Source organism: Podarcis bocagei (assembly GCF_964188305.1).
Source record: "Podarcis bocagei genome assembly, chromosome: 3".
NCBI lineage: Eukaryota > Metazoa > Chordata > Lepidosauria > Squamata > Lacertidae > Podarcis > Podarcis bocagei.
This window is the reverse complement of record NC_138127.1, coordinates 19109377-19124899: the sequence shown is the minus strand read 5'-3', so window position 1 is coordinate 19124899 and position 15523 is coordinate 19109377. Positions and strand designations below refer to the sequence as shown.

Below are 15523 nucleotides of genomic sequence, written 5' to 3'. Positions count from 1 at the left end.
GACAGATGACTGATTGGTTTTTGTGGGACAGGGCAACAGAAAAAGCCATCAAATTCTGGCATCCAGTGGACAGGAAGACTTAGCAGCATGTTTAGAATGTCCTCCTTTTCAGTAAGGCCAAAAATAGCAGGTCTAATCAGGCCCATGGGCTAGAGCAGTGTTTCCCAACCGGTGTTCCGCGGCACACTAGTGTGCCGTGAGACATCGGCTGGTGTGCCGTGGGAGGGAGGCGGGCGAGTTGGGCGGTGAGAGGCGACGGCGGCGAGGATCTGCGTCGAGCCGGGGGCGGCTCCGCGGTGGTGGTGCCGAGCGGCGGGGCAGCGCGTGCAAATGGAGGAGCGCGAGACAGCGGAGGAGGAGGAGGCCGGCATGTCCGGGCAGCAGCAGCAACAACAGCAGCAGCAACTCCCGCCGCCACCCCCTCCTCCGCCCGCTATCGCCGCCACCACCACAACAGCCGCCGCCGCCTCAGCTGCCGCCGTCCCTCAGTCCCTCGCTCTGCTGCCTCCCCACCCCCACCCCCAAAGCTTGGAGGTTCCCCGGCAAGGGGGAGGGGAAAAAAGTGAAAACTTTCACTTTCGTGCGTCCCTCCCGGCGTGACGCTGCGCGCTGACGTCACGGGGCAGTAATGGTGGTGTGCCGCGAGATTTTTTTTGATTAAACAGGTGTGCCGTTGCCCAAAAAAGGTGGGGAAACACTGGGCTAGAGGTTCCCTACAACTGCTCTACGTAGATGAACTGACCACGGTTCAAATGCAAATGCAAAACCTACCAAGAAAGGCAGCAAACCTAAATCCAAAATGGCCTCCAAAATGTTTGCTAACAAGGACAGCACTATTATCGAGATGGCAATTGGGGGTGGGGTGGGACTAACACACCCACCCACCATCCTTTCATGGAGGACAAGGCTATTAGTGATTACAAGTCATGATGGCTTTATGGTACCCTCCAGGTTCAGATACAGGAAGCCTCTGAATACCAGTTGCTATGGGAGGACGATTGCCATTATGCTCTGTTTGTGAGCTTCCTAAGAAACAGCTTGTAAGCCACTGTGGAGAACAGGATGTAGGATTATATAAATCTTTGGTATTGCCCAGCAAGATGGAGAAGTTATTAGGTTTTTCACAATATGTTCTCCATCTTTAACATACAGAAATAAACTGATCATCTATGCTCAGAAACATAGTCAAAGGCCCTTGCCCCTGGGGCAAATGAAGACAGACAAACATGTGAAATCATCCCATTTTATAGTTTCTCCCAATTGATGGGAAAGGGGCAGAGAGAACTATCCAATCAAAAACAGGGAAAAGGTGTGCAGGGTTGTCACCCCTTAGATGGAGATGGGCCCTTGCTACTTGTCCTTCAAGAGAAATAGGAAGGGAGGTGCAAATTACAAATAACTCCCCTTGGTTATGGTCAGGCAAATTGGAAACACCACTATGGACTTCTGAGAGGAGGTATATGACTTTTAAAATATGTAAACAGATATGTAATATGTAAACAGATATGGTTTTTTCCTTCAGTCTATGTGGAATAATGCAAACCACTCTAAATATACAAGAACTGGAATTAAGACATATGAATTGATGGTGTCTTTGGACAGAGGTGGCATTCGGGTGCGGGGGGGAATAAAGGTTTTCTGTTAGCAATATATTTAATCAATCTTTATGTACTTTTTTAAATGCAACTTGGAACTGTGTCTTCTTCCATCCTGTAAGAGGGGAAAACTGGAAGGAAAAAATGTAGAAATCAAGTGTTATTGCTTTATCTACATTTCGTTTCCTAGGACCAGTGAAACACCACTCCATAAATGTAAACAGTTTTGCTACAAAATAAAACAGCATAACCTCATAACATATTTGTTGATTATGTACGCACTAAACAGTTAGCAAATGCGGAGTGTTGATCCATACATGAAATGAAAGACATCTGCTATATACTCATTAACTCAGCGTAGTTAACAAGGATGGTGGTACGTGGTGAATGTGAACAGAATGTCTGAGGTTTCGCACAGGGTTTCTGCCACCAGTCTTTCCAATAATGAGACACATTATCCCCTGATAAATAAGCACCACTTACGTCATGGGTCAGCTCAAAGTATTTCTGACAGGCCAACTGATAGTGCATGCCCTTCACCAGTTCCAAAATCTAGAAAAAGGAAAGTGATCGATATATTTAAAGGGTCTTTAAAACAGCTGAAATGTTCTGCAATGTGAACATATGACCTATACAATTTATGGCATGGTTTGACATAATACAAGAATCTGTAGTCTTATAAGATACAATGCTGCTGACATTTTCCTCCCACTTAGAATTGAAGTCAGATTATCCATAGACAGAGAAGAGGTTCTGCCTTCACAACCAGAAATCAACAGTTTTACTTCACAAATGACACAGAAAAATGAGGAACGATGTGTACTGTCAGAACATATTGCGCTGCAAAATCTCTTGCATTATTTCAAATAAGTATCTACCATTTGAGCAACTGAAATATGAACTAATCAAGTATGCGGTTATAATTTATTTTGGATAAAACTTGCTCAGACGTGTGCAACATAATACAACTGTGCTCCCAACTACAAATTGTGGTGGAAGTAATCCAGAAAAGAAGTGGCAGAAAGAACTACATTTCTACCCTCTCTAAGATCAGCTCTCAAAGTTAAGTTGTTTCTATCAATGCTCCTCAGAACACGAAAGGGAAATCATCTGTTTTGGATTCCTATTAGAAACATCTCTCTATCTCTTGTAAATACAATTTGCTTTCCAATTCTACCTCATGTAATCTCTTCTGTCCTGCATAAAACATTCATTCTTATCAGCAGAATGCAACGCCATTTGAAAATTTAAGTTGTCTGTCATTTTCCCCCTCTGCTGCTATATAATTAAACTGTATATTCCCTGCTTATCAAGCTCAGGAAACCGCTGGAACTGAGAGATAGCCTCAGCCGAGAGAAAATTCTTGAGAAATGCAAATTCACACTCCTTTTCAAAAGGCTGACCTTTCCATGTCAAGCACAGAAATAAACTCCGGCACAAATCCCTACTGCCCTCATTATTGGAGGCTGCCTTATAGTTATTGACAGATGTACAAATATTTGCTGAATATATCAAGCTACAATGCTGCCAAAGAAGTGCTTACTGGGTTTGTTTTGCTGCTACAAGTGCAACTGATTAAATGTCTGCCTTTCTTGTCACATCCTGTTACATATCTTGTGAAAAACAAATCAACTTGCCAGAAGAGGCTAAAGTCTGGCACCGTCTATGTGTTTTTGAAATGGAACAGATAATAAAATGTAATATATAAAAAACTTGGCTTTGCTAATTAAAAGTGTTAATGCTGCTTTGAATGATACTGAAATGGTACCCAGCAGCAGCACATTTTGTATCAGTGCATCAAGTTTATGTAGTACATTTGATGATGAAAAAAACTTATTTTGGCTAAAGGATGGATGGATGGATGGAACAGCACCTTCTGCTTTTTGTGGAATATTGTATTAAAATAACACTGATCAATTCCAATAAAACTTGTAGAGTGTTGCATGCTTACATCAGTTACACCTGAGAAGAAAAACTGAGCAGGGATGCTGTCAAATAACTGAATCATTGAATGCACTGCCAAAGCTTCAAATATCTGTGACACAGCCTCTCTGTAAGTAAGCACAAGTGTCTGGAGGTCTAACATTAACACTACAGTCGTACCTTGGAAGTTGAATGGAATCCGTTCTAGAAGTCAGTTCGACTTCCAAAATGTTCAGAAACTAAAGTGCGGCTTCTGATTGGCCGCAGGAAGCTCCTGCAGCCAATCGGAAGCCCTGTCGGACATTCGGCTTCCAAAAATAGTTCGTAAACTGGAACAATCACTTCCGGGTTTGCAGCATTCGGGAGCCAAAATGTTCAAGAACTAAGCTGTTCGAAAACCAAAGTACGACTGTACTTCTATTTTCAAAGCTGATATATGGGGACCATACCTTGTCATAACGATCATGCCAAGCTTGGCATCTAAACAACCCTTCTTGTTGCCGCAGATACCCAGAAAAAGCCAGACCCCAAACCATCCCATTAGAGATGTACCTATCTTGCCAGAGTGGTGCATGCTCTAGTTATCTCTCGCTTGGACTATTGCAATGCACTCTATGTGGGGCTACCTTTGAAGGTGACGCGGGAACTGCAACTAAACCAGAATGCAGTAGCTAGACTGGTGACTGGGAGCGGCCGCCGAGACCACATAACACCGGTCTTGAAAGACCTACACTGGCTCCCAGTACGTTTCGGAGCACAATTCAAAGTGTTGGTGCTGACCTTTAAAGCCCTAAACAGCCTTGGCCCAGTATACCTGAAGAAGCTTCTCCACCCCAATCGCTCTGCCCGGACACTGAGGTCCAGGCCGAGGGCCTTCTGGCGGTTCCCTCGCTCCAAGAAACCAAGTTACAGGGAACCAGGCAGAGGGCCTTCTCAGTAGTAGCACCTGCCCTGTGGAACGCCCTCCCACCAGATGTCAAAGAGAAAAACAACTGCCAGACTTTTAGAAGACATCTGAAGGCAGCCCTGTTTAGGGAAGCTTTTTAATGTTTAATAGACTATTGTATTTTAATACTCTGTTGGAAGCCACCCAGATTGGCTGGAGAAACCCAGCCAGATGGGTGGGGTATAAGTAATAAATTATTATTATTATTATTATTATTATTATTATTATTATTATTATTATTATACAGGTGGCGATCAGTGCTTACCGTATTTTTCGCCCTATAGGACGCACTTTTTCCCCTCCAAAAATGAAGGGGAAATCTGGGTGTGTCCTATGGGGCGAATGCAGGCTTTTGCTGAAGCTTGGAGAGCGAGAGGGGTCGGTGCGCACCGACCCCTCTCGCTCTCCAGGCTTCAGGAACACATCCGCAGCCTAGGCAGCCCTACGGGAGGTCCGGCAGGGATGTCTAGGCTGCGGATAGCAGCCTGCTGCCCAGCGCGAGGGGCGCCCTGAAGCAGAGCGCCCCCCGCGCCAGGCAGACATCCGCAGCGTGGGGAGCCTTGCCGGAGTTCCCGGCAAGGCTCCCCACGCCGCGGATAGCAGCCTGCCGGCCCCGCAGGGGGGGCGCCCTGATGCAGAGCGCCCCTCGCGCGGAGCAGACATCGGCCAGCCCCACAAGCTCGGGGGACAGCAGGGAGGCGCAGTGCCGCCATCCCGCTGTTCCTTGACCTGGTTCTGTTTCCCCGACCTGCTTTTGGGGGGGAAATAAAGGGAATTTTTTCCCCCTTTATTCCCCCCCCAAAAAAACTAGGTGCGTCCTATGGGACGGAGCGTCCTATGGGGCGAAAAATACGGTATCTTCTAGGAAAGAAAGGTGCCGGCACTCAGCATGAAGTTGTTATAGTAAGTGCCACACTTAAAACCAGCGCTTTTCTCCTAGAAGAAAAGGTGCCTACCTTTGAGTACCCACAGAAGAAAGCACTGCTGGTGATCATAGTATTCATTATTACTATTTATTAAATTTGTATGCTCCCCTTCACCTGTAGATCTCAGGGTGGTTCACAACATAAAATTACAGTATTAAAAAACACCACACAATATACATAGTAAAAATAAAAATGAAAACAAACCAATAATCCCCCCTCCCACAACACATTTAAAAGGCCATTGGATGCCAACCAGCCAAAGGCCTAGATGAAGCGGAACATTTCTGCCTGGCACCTAAAGGTGTATAATGAAGACTCCAGGCAAGCCTCCATGGGGAGCCACTGCAGAAAAGGCTTAAGAAGGGCCTCAGAGGATGATTGTGGGGTCCGGGTAGGTTCATAAACAGCAGGACAGTTGGGCCATTCTGTATAAGGAGAGGGTCTAGATTGGTGTTTATTGGCTTAAGGGTCAAAGCAGGGATTGGGTTCAATGGTTGACCAATAATATTAGAAACTATGCCAAAAATAATGTGCCCAAACTCACACCATGAATGTATGAGGGTTCCTCTCTTGTTACAATCCTGGCAGCATTGGGATGAAGTCACATAGGTGATATGAAATTTAAGCTATAGTCCCAAGTGGCATGGGGCTTGTTTTACGTGTAGTACGTGGTGTTTTTTTTACCAAGAGCAGCTCACTCACGCCTTTCCATCTGCTTTAAAGGCCAACTCAGATGCTCAAGAGAATTTAAAATATAAAAATCAGCCTGGGAGGACACTGTTAGGAAATCCCCCCACCCCTCCAAAAAGAGAGAGAGAGAAAGAAAAGAATACAGGGTGCTACTTTGCATGTGCAAATCCTTAAAAGGCTCTTTGCCTAGCAGCCTGGAACACCATCCTCAATGCAAAATGATTGCCAGGTTTTCCCTAGTCCCCTTAGTAAGCATCACAGCATTGGCCAAGTTCCCCATGGCAGATTTTACCATGAAATTGGAAACCTCTCTAGCCAAACAAAACTTTTGTGATTATTGGCTTAGCTATGCAACAACCCTGAATCCCACCAAGGTTCATGTGCTTTTCATAATTAACACTGGGCAGCAATGCTTTGAAATGTACCTAATCCCATGGTCCAATTTTGTTGCAATGGCAGCTATGATTCTGGGAATCCCCAGGTGTAGGAAGTGTGGTGACAGATATTCACACTGCAGGGTGGAACAAACTGGTCCTCAATCCTCCAAAAAAGATTTGACAGCTGACCTGTTAAATGCTGCCTTCCCAGCACTGCCGAGGAGAATACATTTTATTTAATCACTGCATGATGCACTCTAGCACAAGGAAACTGTCGGTACCCAAGCAAATATAAAACCACTTTTAATTTGTGGCCAAATGAAGATAATGCTATAAATCCCACCCCCCGTCCCTTTACTTTCTGAAGCATTGCATATTATTTCTCTTGTAGCAAAGGAAGCCAAAGCTTCTGTACCTTTAACAACTGCTGAGAAATTTGGCAAGTGAAGGAAGTCAAGGAAGGAGAAAAGATACACGTACTAAAATTGTCTCTTCTAAAAAGCTAACAGAAGTGCTGGAACCCTCACCTTTCCATTACTTGAGAGACTATTAAACAATTCCTTAGCAGTATAACTCAAAAGATATTGAGATCAGATGATGGGGCACTGCTGTCACACACAAGCTTAAAATAGTTAATTGGCTTCACCTTCCTAATCACTGATATTTTCAGGTACGCAAGGTCAGTTTGAAGCCATTTTCAAATAAAATAGTTACTTCTGTTCTTAAAAGACTCAATCTTTCCAGCAAAGAATTTGTTGCATTTTATCTATTTCTAACCTTCATTTTTATTTCAAAGGTGACTTAAAATGTGATTGAGGTGCAGCTACTGGAACATGCTTAGCAATATTCCCCTAGTTCAAGGCCAATTCCGCAACACCTCAGCTTGTTCTCTTAGGGCTTTGCAAAAACCTTCATTTATTTGCTTATGTGAAGCAAACCGCTAGTGTCTTTCTTTGTGCATTTTATTTCTAACATTTAACATGAAAAATCTACAGGAGCTCCACTTTTGATAGCCTATAGGGATTCAACTCATTTTTTTGCGAAAAAAACCCACCCCAAAATAGACTCATTTTTGGCCAGCATGGGGCTGAACAGAATTTATACATGCCTGCCTTCACACTCCTAAGGTACTTAAAGGGAATAGAAGTTTTGGAGCTTAGTTTTGGAGCAAGTGTTGTGAAATACTACATTACTCCATAGTCAAAGATCCTAAAATAGCTCTCCTGCAAATAAACCTGTAACCTTACCCAACCCCCAAAGATCTGCTTTTCAAGCTCCTTCTGGCAGCAAGAATCATGAAGTCAATGAAATGTAAAGAAAGTATCATAGCTTTTTATATGGACTAAATTGATAAAGTATGGGTAATTATATTTACTTAGAAACCTCAATGTGTTCAATCAGACTTACTTCCTATAAGGCAGGCATAGGCAAACTCGGCCCTCCATGTTTTGGGACTACAGCTCCCATCATCCCTGGCCACTGGTCCTGTTAGCTAGGGATGATAGGAGTTGTAGTCCCAAAACATCTGGAGGGCTGAGTTTGCCTATGCCTGTTATAAGGCACTTTTAGGAGGCCCATAACCAGCATGAGTTAACACAGAATTGTTGTGCTTGTTGAGAGTCTAAGTATTCGCGCTTGCTTTGCATCGCACACACAGTACTTGCACATATTATATGTACAATTTATATTTATATTACAAATATATGATATGTACAATACTTGTACATTTTATACATACGTATATTACTTATCTGCAATATGCACATATTACATATTATCAAGTTGGTATACAATAAGCTTGCCATGTATAAATATTTTTTTATAAAGACTTATAGAGAAAACCAACAAGGAGACTTGCTGACAGGTGCAGAACTTTCTTTTTTGCAGAAGGAATGCTGCAAAAAAAAGAGTCAATCAGTAATTCAAACCAATAGTAGCAGAGAAATATGAGTCAACATTATTTTTTTGAGGTACGTTGAAGCGGGGCGACATATATTCCAATGTATGGGAATTCAACGTAGCACTATGACAATTGTTCTGTCAGCGCAAACACCAAACCTGTATTTAGGGGGCAAGCCCTGTTACATTAGCAATTATTTAGCAGGACTAATTAGCTGAATCTATGAGTGTAGCTTTCTTGTGCTTAGTTTAGGGGGCTGCACTTTTTTCTGATGTTTTAGGGTTACCTTGAAGAAGAGGTTTCAGCTAACCTAACTGGGTTCATTTGGAAGCGAAGAAATTTGAAGGTTTTCTACAGAATATGTATAAGATTATTCTAGCATTTCATTAGCAGCTGTTAATGCCAACCACCAAAGTTAATGACTTGAACCACCCAAAAGAACTAGATATACACCAACACTGGATATTTTTATTTGACTACTAGAAATTATCTTATCTCAAACTACAACTGTTGCTTACTGTGATGAAACTTGGCCTACAATGTGGAATCTCAGTAAAATACTTGTCAAGCCAAATTGTCTATATCCTGGAGAAACCTAGCATGAAAATGGGCGGGATGCAAGCAAATTGCTATCATTGCCAGTGTGAGAGAACTTAAAACATTTAAACGTCTTAAATGTTTCATGCAGAAATGCTTTCCTGACAAACTGTGGCACTCGGCATTAAGTCAAAAGACAAACAGGCCACCCACTCACTTTAGAGCAATTTACATCTCTTATATGCAACTACTGTGTAAAAAGAACGAGAAATTATTAGTTTATAAGCTAAAGCTGCAAAGGAACATGAGCTTCATCACTTTATCCCCAGGAACATTTACATACTTGGGAACAGATCTGAAAAGTAACCCACCCCAACGATCATGCCTAGATTCAATTCTTCCAGCCACCATGGGCTGTGGCCAAGGTCCTCAGAGGAAGTGAAGGTAGCAGCCAGGCATCTCTCCATCACACCCTCATCTATCTTCAGCTGAGGATTCACTCCTTAGAAGCATTCTGTTTGTTTTGCATTTTAAATTGCTGTTTGCATTGGGATCTGAAGTACTGACAGCCGCTTATAGGAGCCAAGATTTTTGGCTGAAAAGCAGCTATACGATATAATAAACAAAAGGCATATCAAAGTTAGCTCACAAAACTATGAACATATTCAACAGGGGAATCCCTGACCCTAATTTCCTACTGTACAGAATTGAATAGTTAAAGCGAAGTATTTCCTCTGGATGAAAGCAGCTGGTCCAGAGATTAATGCAAAGTTTTGGGGCACAAAATCCAAAGAGTCAGATTCTCCCGCACTGTGATATCAGCATTTTGCTTCTAATACGTACAGAAGCAATATACTTTAGGAAAGGTTGCAGCAGTTGTGAGAATCAGAACACCCTGATGGCAAGCATTAGAGATGTATACTGATAAATCTCACAGCCTTCTGGGTTTGCATGACTGGGTGCTACTGGAAATTAGATCAACACCGCAATTTTAAAATGAAACAAGAGCTCCTTGAATTAAGCATGGTTTAGGGCAGTGGTTTTCAACCAGTGTGTTGTGATGGTCAGGGGTGCCACGGGCAACACTGGCCTCTGTCCTTCTTTCCTTCCCTCCCTCCTCTGATGCCCTCTTGTGTCTCTACCTCCCAAAGGCTTGCACGGCTGTAAGAAGCAATAGCAGTAATGGTCCTGCTCTATTCTGCCTTGGTCAGACCACAACTGGAGTACTGCATCCAGTTCTGGGTGCCACAATTTAAGAAGGATATTGACAAGCTGGAACGTGTGCAAAAGAGGCCAACCAAGATGATCAAGGGTCTGGAAACCAAGCCCTGTGAGGAACAGTTGAGGAAGTTTGGTATGTTTAGCCTGATAAAGAGGAGACTAAGAGGTGATATGCTATCCATCTTCAAATAACTAAAGAGCTGTCATTACATGGAGAATGTAGCAAACTTGTTTTCTCCTGCTCCGGAAGCAATAATAATAGTAATAATAATAATAATAATAATAATAATAATAATAATAATAATAATAATAATTTAAATATACCCCACCCATCTGGCTGCTCTGGGTGGCTTACAGCACATAAAAATGCTAGTAACTGAACCAATGGATACAAGTTACAAGAAAGGAGATTCTGACTAAATATCAGGAAGTACTTTCTGACAGTAAGAGTTGTCTGACAGGGATATGGACTCCCTCAGGAGGTGGTGGACTCTCTTTCCTTGGAGGTTTCTAAGCAGAGGTTGGATGGCCACCTGTCATGGATGCTTTTAGTTGAGATTCCTGCATTGCAGGGGGCTGGACTAGATGACCCTTGGGGTCAATTCCAACTCTACAATTCTATGGTTCTAAGCTGCAGTAAACCAGACTGCTCAACGTCCTTGATAAAATACAAGGGGGGGGGATGGATTACAGTAATGAAAAACAAAACTATCAATCTGCTTGCCAGCATTGTGAAAAGAACACTTTGGGGGTGGGGGAGAACATCATTGAAGCAAATACTACAACCTGATTTAAAAGGCATTTTGCATGCATTGTCAGTCACATATTATACATCAGTATTCAACTAAACTGAAAGGAAATACCTGGTGCCACATTGCTGCTGTAACTGAAGAAAATATTCCCTACCTGAGCAATCCCAGAGGGAGGGATTTTATACGACTGCAGCTTCTGCTTCAGCAGCTCAGGATCACTGTGACGGAATGGGCACCCTAACAACAAAGAAGAGAGGCAAGCACACAAACAAGACTATTTACTCAGAAGTTAGTACAACAGCACACTTGAGAGCCTGGCTAAGCAGTCCTTAATTGTCTAGCAGCAGCTTATTAATACAAAAGCTAATTGCCCATGTGTGCAATAGCTTTACGCTTCTTCCAAACGGCTAGTTCACTGTATGGTATCATAGCACTAATAGGCACAAAAGTTATATCATGTGTTACAGAAAAGTAGGTCAAGATTCTTATTCACTTGAACAGAAAACTGCTTTAATTAGGTTCCACACTAAATGAGTTTGAAAATTCACCCAAAAATTATAGTATAGCTATAATACAAACAGAAAAAGCTGCAGGAGTTTAGCTGTAACAAGCTATATTATTAAACAGCATGAGAACGTCAACTTGAGGGTCAATTGGGGGGGGCAGGGAGGGAGAGAAATGCTGCTTACGAAAATAATTATGCTGTAGTGTTTGCATCTAAGTGTATTTTATTTCATTGATTTCACTGGGCCTAACTACAGTGGTTTAATACCCAAGTATCGTAGCTTAGCTAGTATACGAAATAACAGCCACAGTTAAATTACTGGTGGTTAAATCACCAGGTACATTTTAAGTAAATGCATAATCATTAGTGTGTAAAGAGATCAAACTCCTATTATACGTCTTCATTTTTATTGCATGTCCTTAGTTTTTCAAAAGAATTGTCTCCTGAAAAATGCAGTACTCTGTCTGGAGGTGTCCAAGCTGCACATTCCAACATAAATGGCATTGCAGAATATGCATTGCAATTAAGATGGAGCTAGGGAATTGTTTATTTACCTTCTTTACCACACAGAAAGTGCTCTCTCTCTCTCTCTCTCTCTCTCTCACACACACACACACACACACACACACACACACCTTCACTTTAACACAATTAACAAGGAACCTTCCACACAGAAGATCCATACTTTAGGGTATTGGACTTAATTGACTGGGAAGAATTGGAGGTGAGAGTAAACAAGTTTCCGTAATTGGCTGGTGACTTCTCTTGGAGCAGATTCCCCACCAGCCACTGTCCAGGAGCGGGGAAGGGGGGGATGTCTCTTAATTTGACCTTGTCTACCAATTTTAAGGTCCCATTCCTCCAAGAGAGTCCCAGAGACCTTTGTGTGTGCAGAGACTGGGGGCAACATTATTATTTTTAAATGAAATCAAAGGTTTCTGTGGAACATTACTTTGCTGTTACATTACTTTTGATTCCTGCTTAAGAGGGAAAGATGAATATGTGTAAAGAAACCTGCTTCAATGCCAAGTAACTTTTAGGCAAGTCATAGAAATATGCTGCTTACCCAATTAGTGTTTTATTCTAGGGAGATCATAAGATTTGAAATATTTCATACTATCCCAGAGAGTGTTAAGCTATTAGAAAAAGCCTGTAATTTATTACTGTTTTAGAGCAAAGTAAGAGCATTGGTTGCAAGCAAAGCAAAAGCACTGAGGAACTTTGTTGTTTGTCAAGAGACATGTTTTTTTTTGGCGGGGGGCTGGGGAATAGAAAAGCAGCAGCAGAACCAAGAAGAGAAATAAAAAAACTAAACAGCTTGGTGGATTTCATGTTGAAACCCTGCTGAATGAATCTCTCTTGCTTGACCTAGTTCTGTAATAAGACAAATCACCAGAAGAGTAACCGCACACTAGGCTTGACAGTGATGACTGCCATAAGCCACAGAAAACTAGCTTCTGCCAGTAATACAGCCAGCCAATCAGCTGGCTTCCAAAGCAGTTTGGGTTCCCATGCATTGTGAACATGTCAGGTGCGAGCACTTACCGTGATAATCCCCTTGGCCTGGTGGGTTGGACATTATAATTTTCATGCAGCTGAATGGAGTATAGTCAGTTCTCTTGCCTTCTTTTCCATAGGAATGTCGGATGCTGTAAGCATATCCTTTGTCAAACTAAATAGAAATAAAAATTGGGTGGTGTCAAGAGATTTCAGCTACTACAAAGGATGAAACAATGGGATTTTGAGTGGTTGTATTTGATTATATCTCCTTGCTAAGCAATTTTAAAGTTAAAATTGAAACGATGTTATCAGCCAGCCATGTTGTAGCAGTTACAGAAGACTCTTTTCATGGCACGATAGGACTTGGAAATCATTTCTGAGTATGGCAAGTTGGTCCTGCAGATTTATTCCTCAATTTTCTACAATAATTACCTCTTCTGCTGGGCTTATTAAAAATAATCAAATTAATCAAAGCTAAACTGACAGCCAATTTGAGAACAAGCTTTTAAAACATTATAACTCTTACTCACAAACTGTGAGTTTTAAAAGTCTAAGCTCAGGGCAATCCAGAAGGACCGCTGTACCAAAATGACTGTTGCAACCGAGAGGCAGGTATGAACTCCAACCTAAAAGTGCACAAATATTTTAATGCAAAGCAAGCAAATAATTGTTGAGCAATGGTGGGCTATGGGATAATCAATGTAAGTCTGCATTAGTCACACTGAACAAGAAAACAGGTCAGAAGATTGGTGCTTTTTTAAAAATAAAAAAGCATATGCCATAGACATGATTGACTCCTGTCACATCCACATCAAAAGCCAATCACAGGAGAGATCGGGTAAAGGACCACATAGCCTATTTTTAGCAGCTAGTGTTAGACATTTTGGACACCTTCTGCTTGCCACTAGAGATAGGAGAGGAATTTGGTTTGATTAGCATCTTAATGCAAAGCTACCCAATTAACACTCCCAGCAACAATGCATGAACCAAAAGGATATTATCCTTCAATAATTAAGCATATGCCACTAACAATCCAATTCTGAAAGTAAAATAAATCCCCACTGCCTCTCCTAAAAATATAAAGAAAGGGTTTTGCCATCTTGTTCAAGTCTCATTATTCTTTCCTACCAGCACAACAGTTCAGTCCAAGGAAGAGGGAACAGGCCCTTCAAGGATCAGATTGGCTGCTACGTCAATCATGCAGTTAATGAACCTGTCTATCAAACTGACAGACAGGACATCTCAAAATACTAACAGCCCATGACACAAACCAGCTACTCAAACCTTGCTACACCAGCACCTATTTTTCGACTGCATTTCCATGATACAGAGGTTTTACATGAGGCAGAAGATGGAGTGTTCTAAAGAACTTTGCTTTATTCTATAGTTAACTAAGAGGTGAAAATGGTGCAATGGCTTTTATATTTAATGGCATATTTTACAATACATGTTCTTTCTCTAAGCAAAACAGTGGGAGAATAGAGTGAACAAATCACACAGAATTTTCTAAAAATCATGGTACTTGCATTAAAATACTTTGTAGACTGCCTCACAGCCTAGTTCTTACAGAGAGCAACTATTCAAATTTTGGAAATGAAAATTATACCTCTCAAGCAATTAATCAACAGAACAGTGGTGCCTCTCACTACCTTAAATCAGATGAATATCAGATACACATGGCAGAAAATTCAAATTAATTCTGATGGAAATGCTTTATTGCTTTAAATGGCAGTTTCCACAGTGTGCATTCAAACACACATTCGGATACATGCAATGTTTGTTACGAACTATTCAGAAGGGAACATACAGCAGTGTGCTTTGTTATGTAAGACAAGGAAAACTGATATTTTCATAACAGACACTTTTTCTTTAAAGTAATTGAACTCAGGCTACAATGACACAATTATAAGCTTGCAAAACAGGCATTAATAAAAATTACAATGGAATCTATGTAATATTTCAGATATCTAGCAGCAATAAAAGTTGGCATTCTAGATTAAGGGTATGAAAATGTTACATTTCAGGAAATACATAACATTATGAATAACTTTTGACACACATTTGTGCTTAAATCAAATCTGATATTTTCTGGAAATACTTTAAGTTTGCAAAAGTGCAAGTTCAAGACTGGACAAGAGGCTGACAGACTAATTAGCCAAACATCTTGAAAAGGATAAGACTCCAATGGAATGATAAGAGTATTAAGGACAGAGTCAAATGGATACATCAATGTAGGCTGACATCTCAAAATGAAATACAAAGAAAAAACAAGGAAGTTTCCTATCTTGCTCTTTGGTACTTTGAAACCAACAGTTAAAGCAGAAAAAGAAAGCCTGCAGTCTGTATTAATTTTAGCACAACTAAATTTTGTAACAAATGACTTGCACCTGAGAGAAAACCCTGCATTTCATTTATTTGAAGTTACATACCTCAATAAGGCATTTAAATAATCCAGTATTTTCATATTCTACAGAAGTGTATTGTGCTGACATCATATAATTGCCTGGGGGAACTAAGCTTTATTCAAAACTGTGTTCTGCCAAGACCATTAAGTTCACCAACTGCTACGACATCTTAGAAACACAACATAAAATCTGATCTCCCACTATTCCTCTAGTTTACTTAACCTTGGTGTGCACCAATGAGCTGAT

The 15523-nt window shown here is 41.4% G+C and overlaps 1 protein-coding gene across 1 annotated transcript in view; it reads right to left on the bottom strand.

Annotated features, from left to right (window-relative positions):
- PRIM2 (DNA primase subunit 2) overlaps positions 1-15523 on the bottom strand; it is a 72445-nt gene that overhangs the window by 3952 nt on the left and 52970 nt on the right. Inside the window, 3 exon segments of the mRNA XM_081187074.1 lie at positions 2079-2147; positions 11022-11104; positions 12918-13044. Coding sequence (XP_081043200.1) covers positions 2079-2147; positions 11022-11104; positions 12918-13044 — 279 coding nt within the window.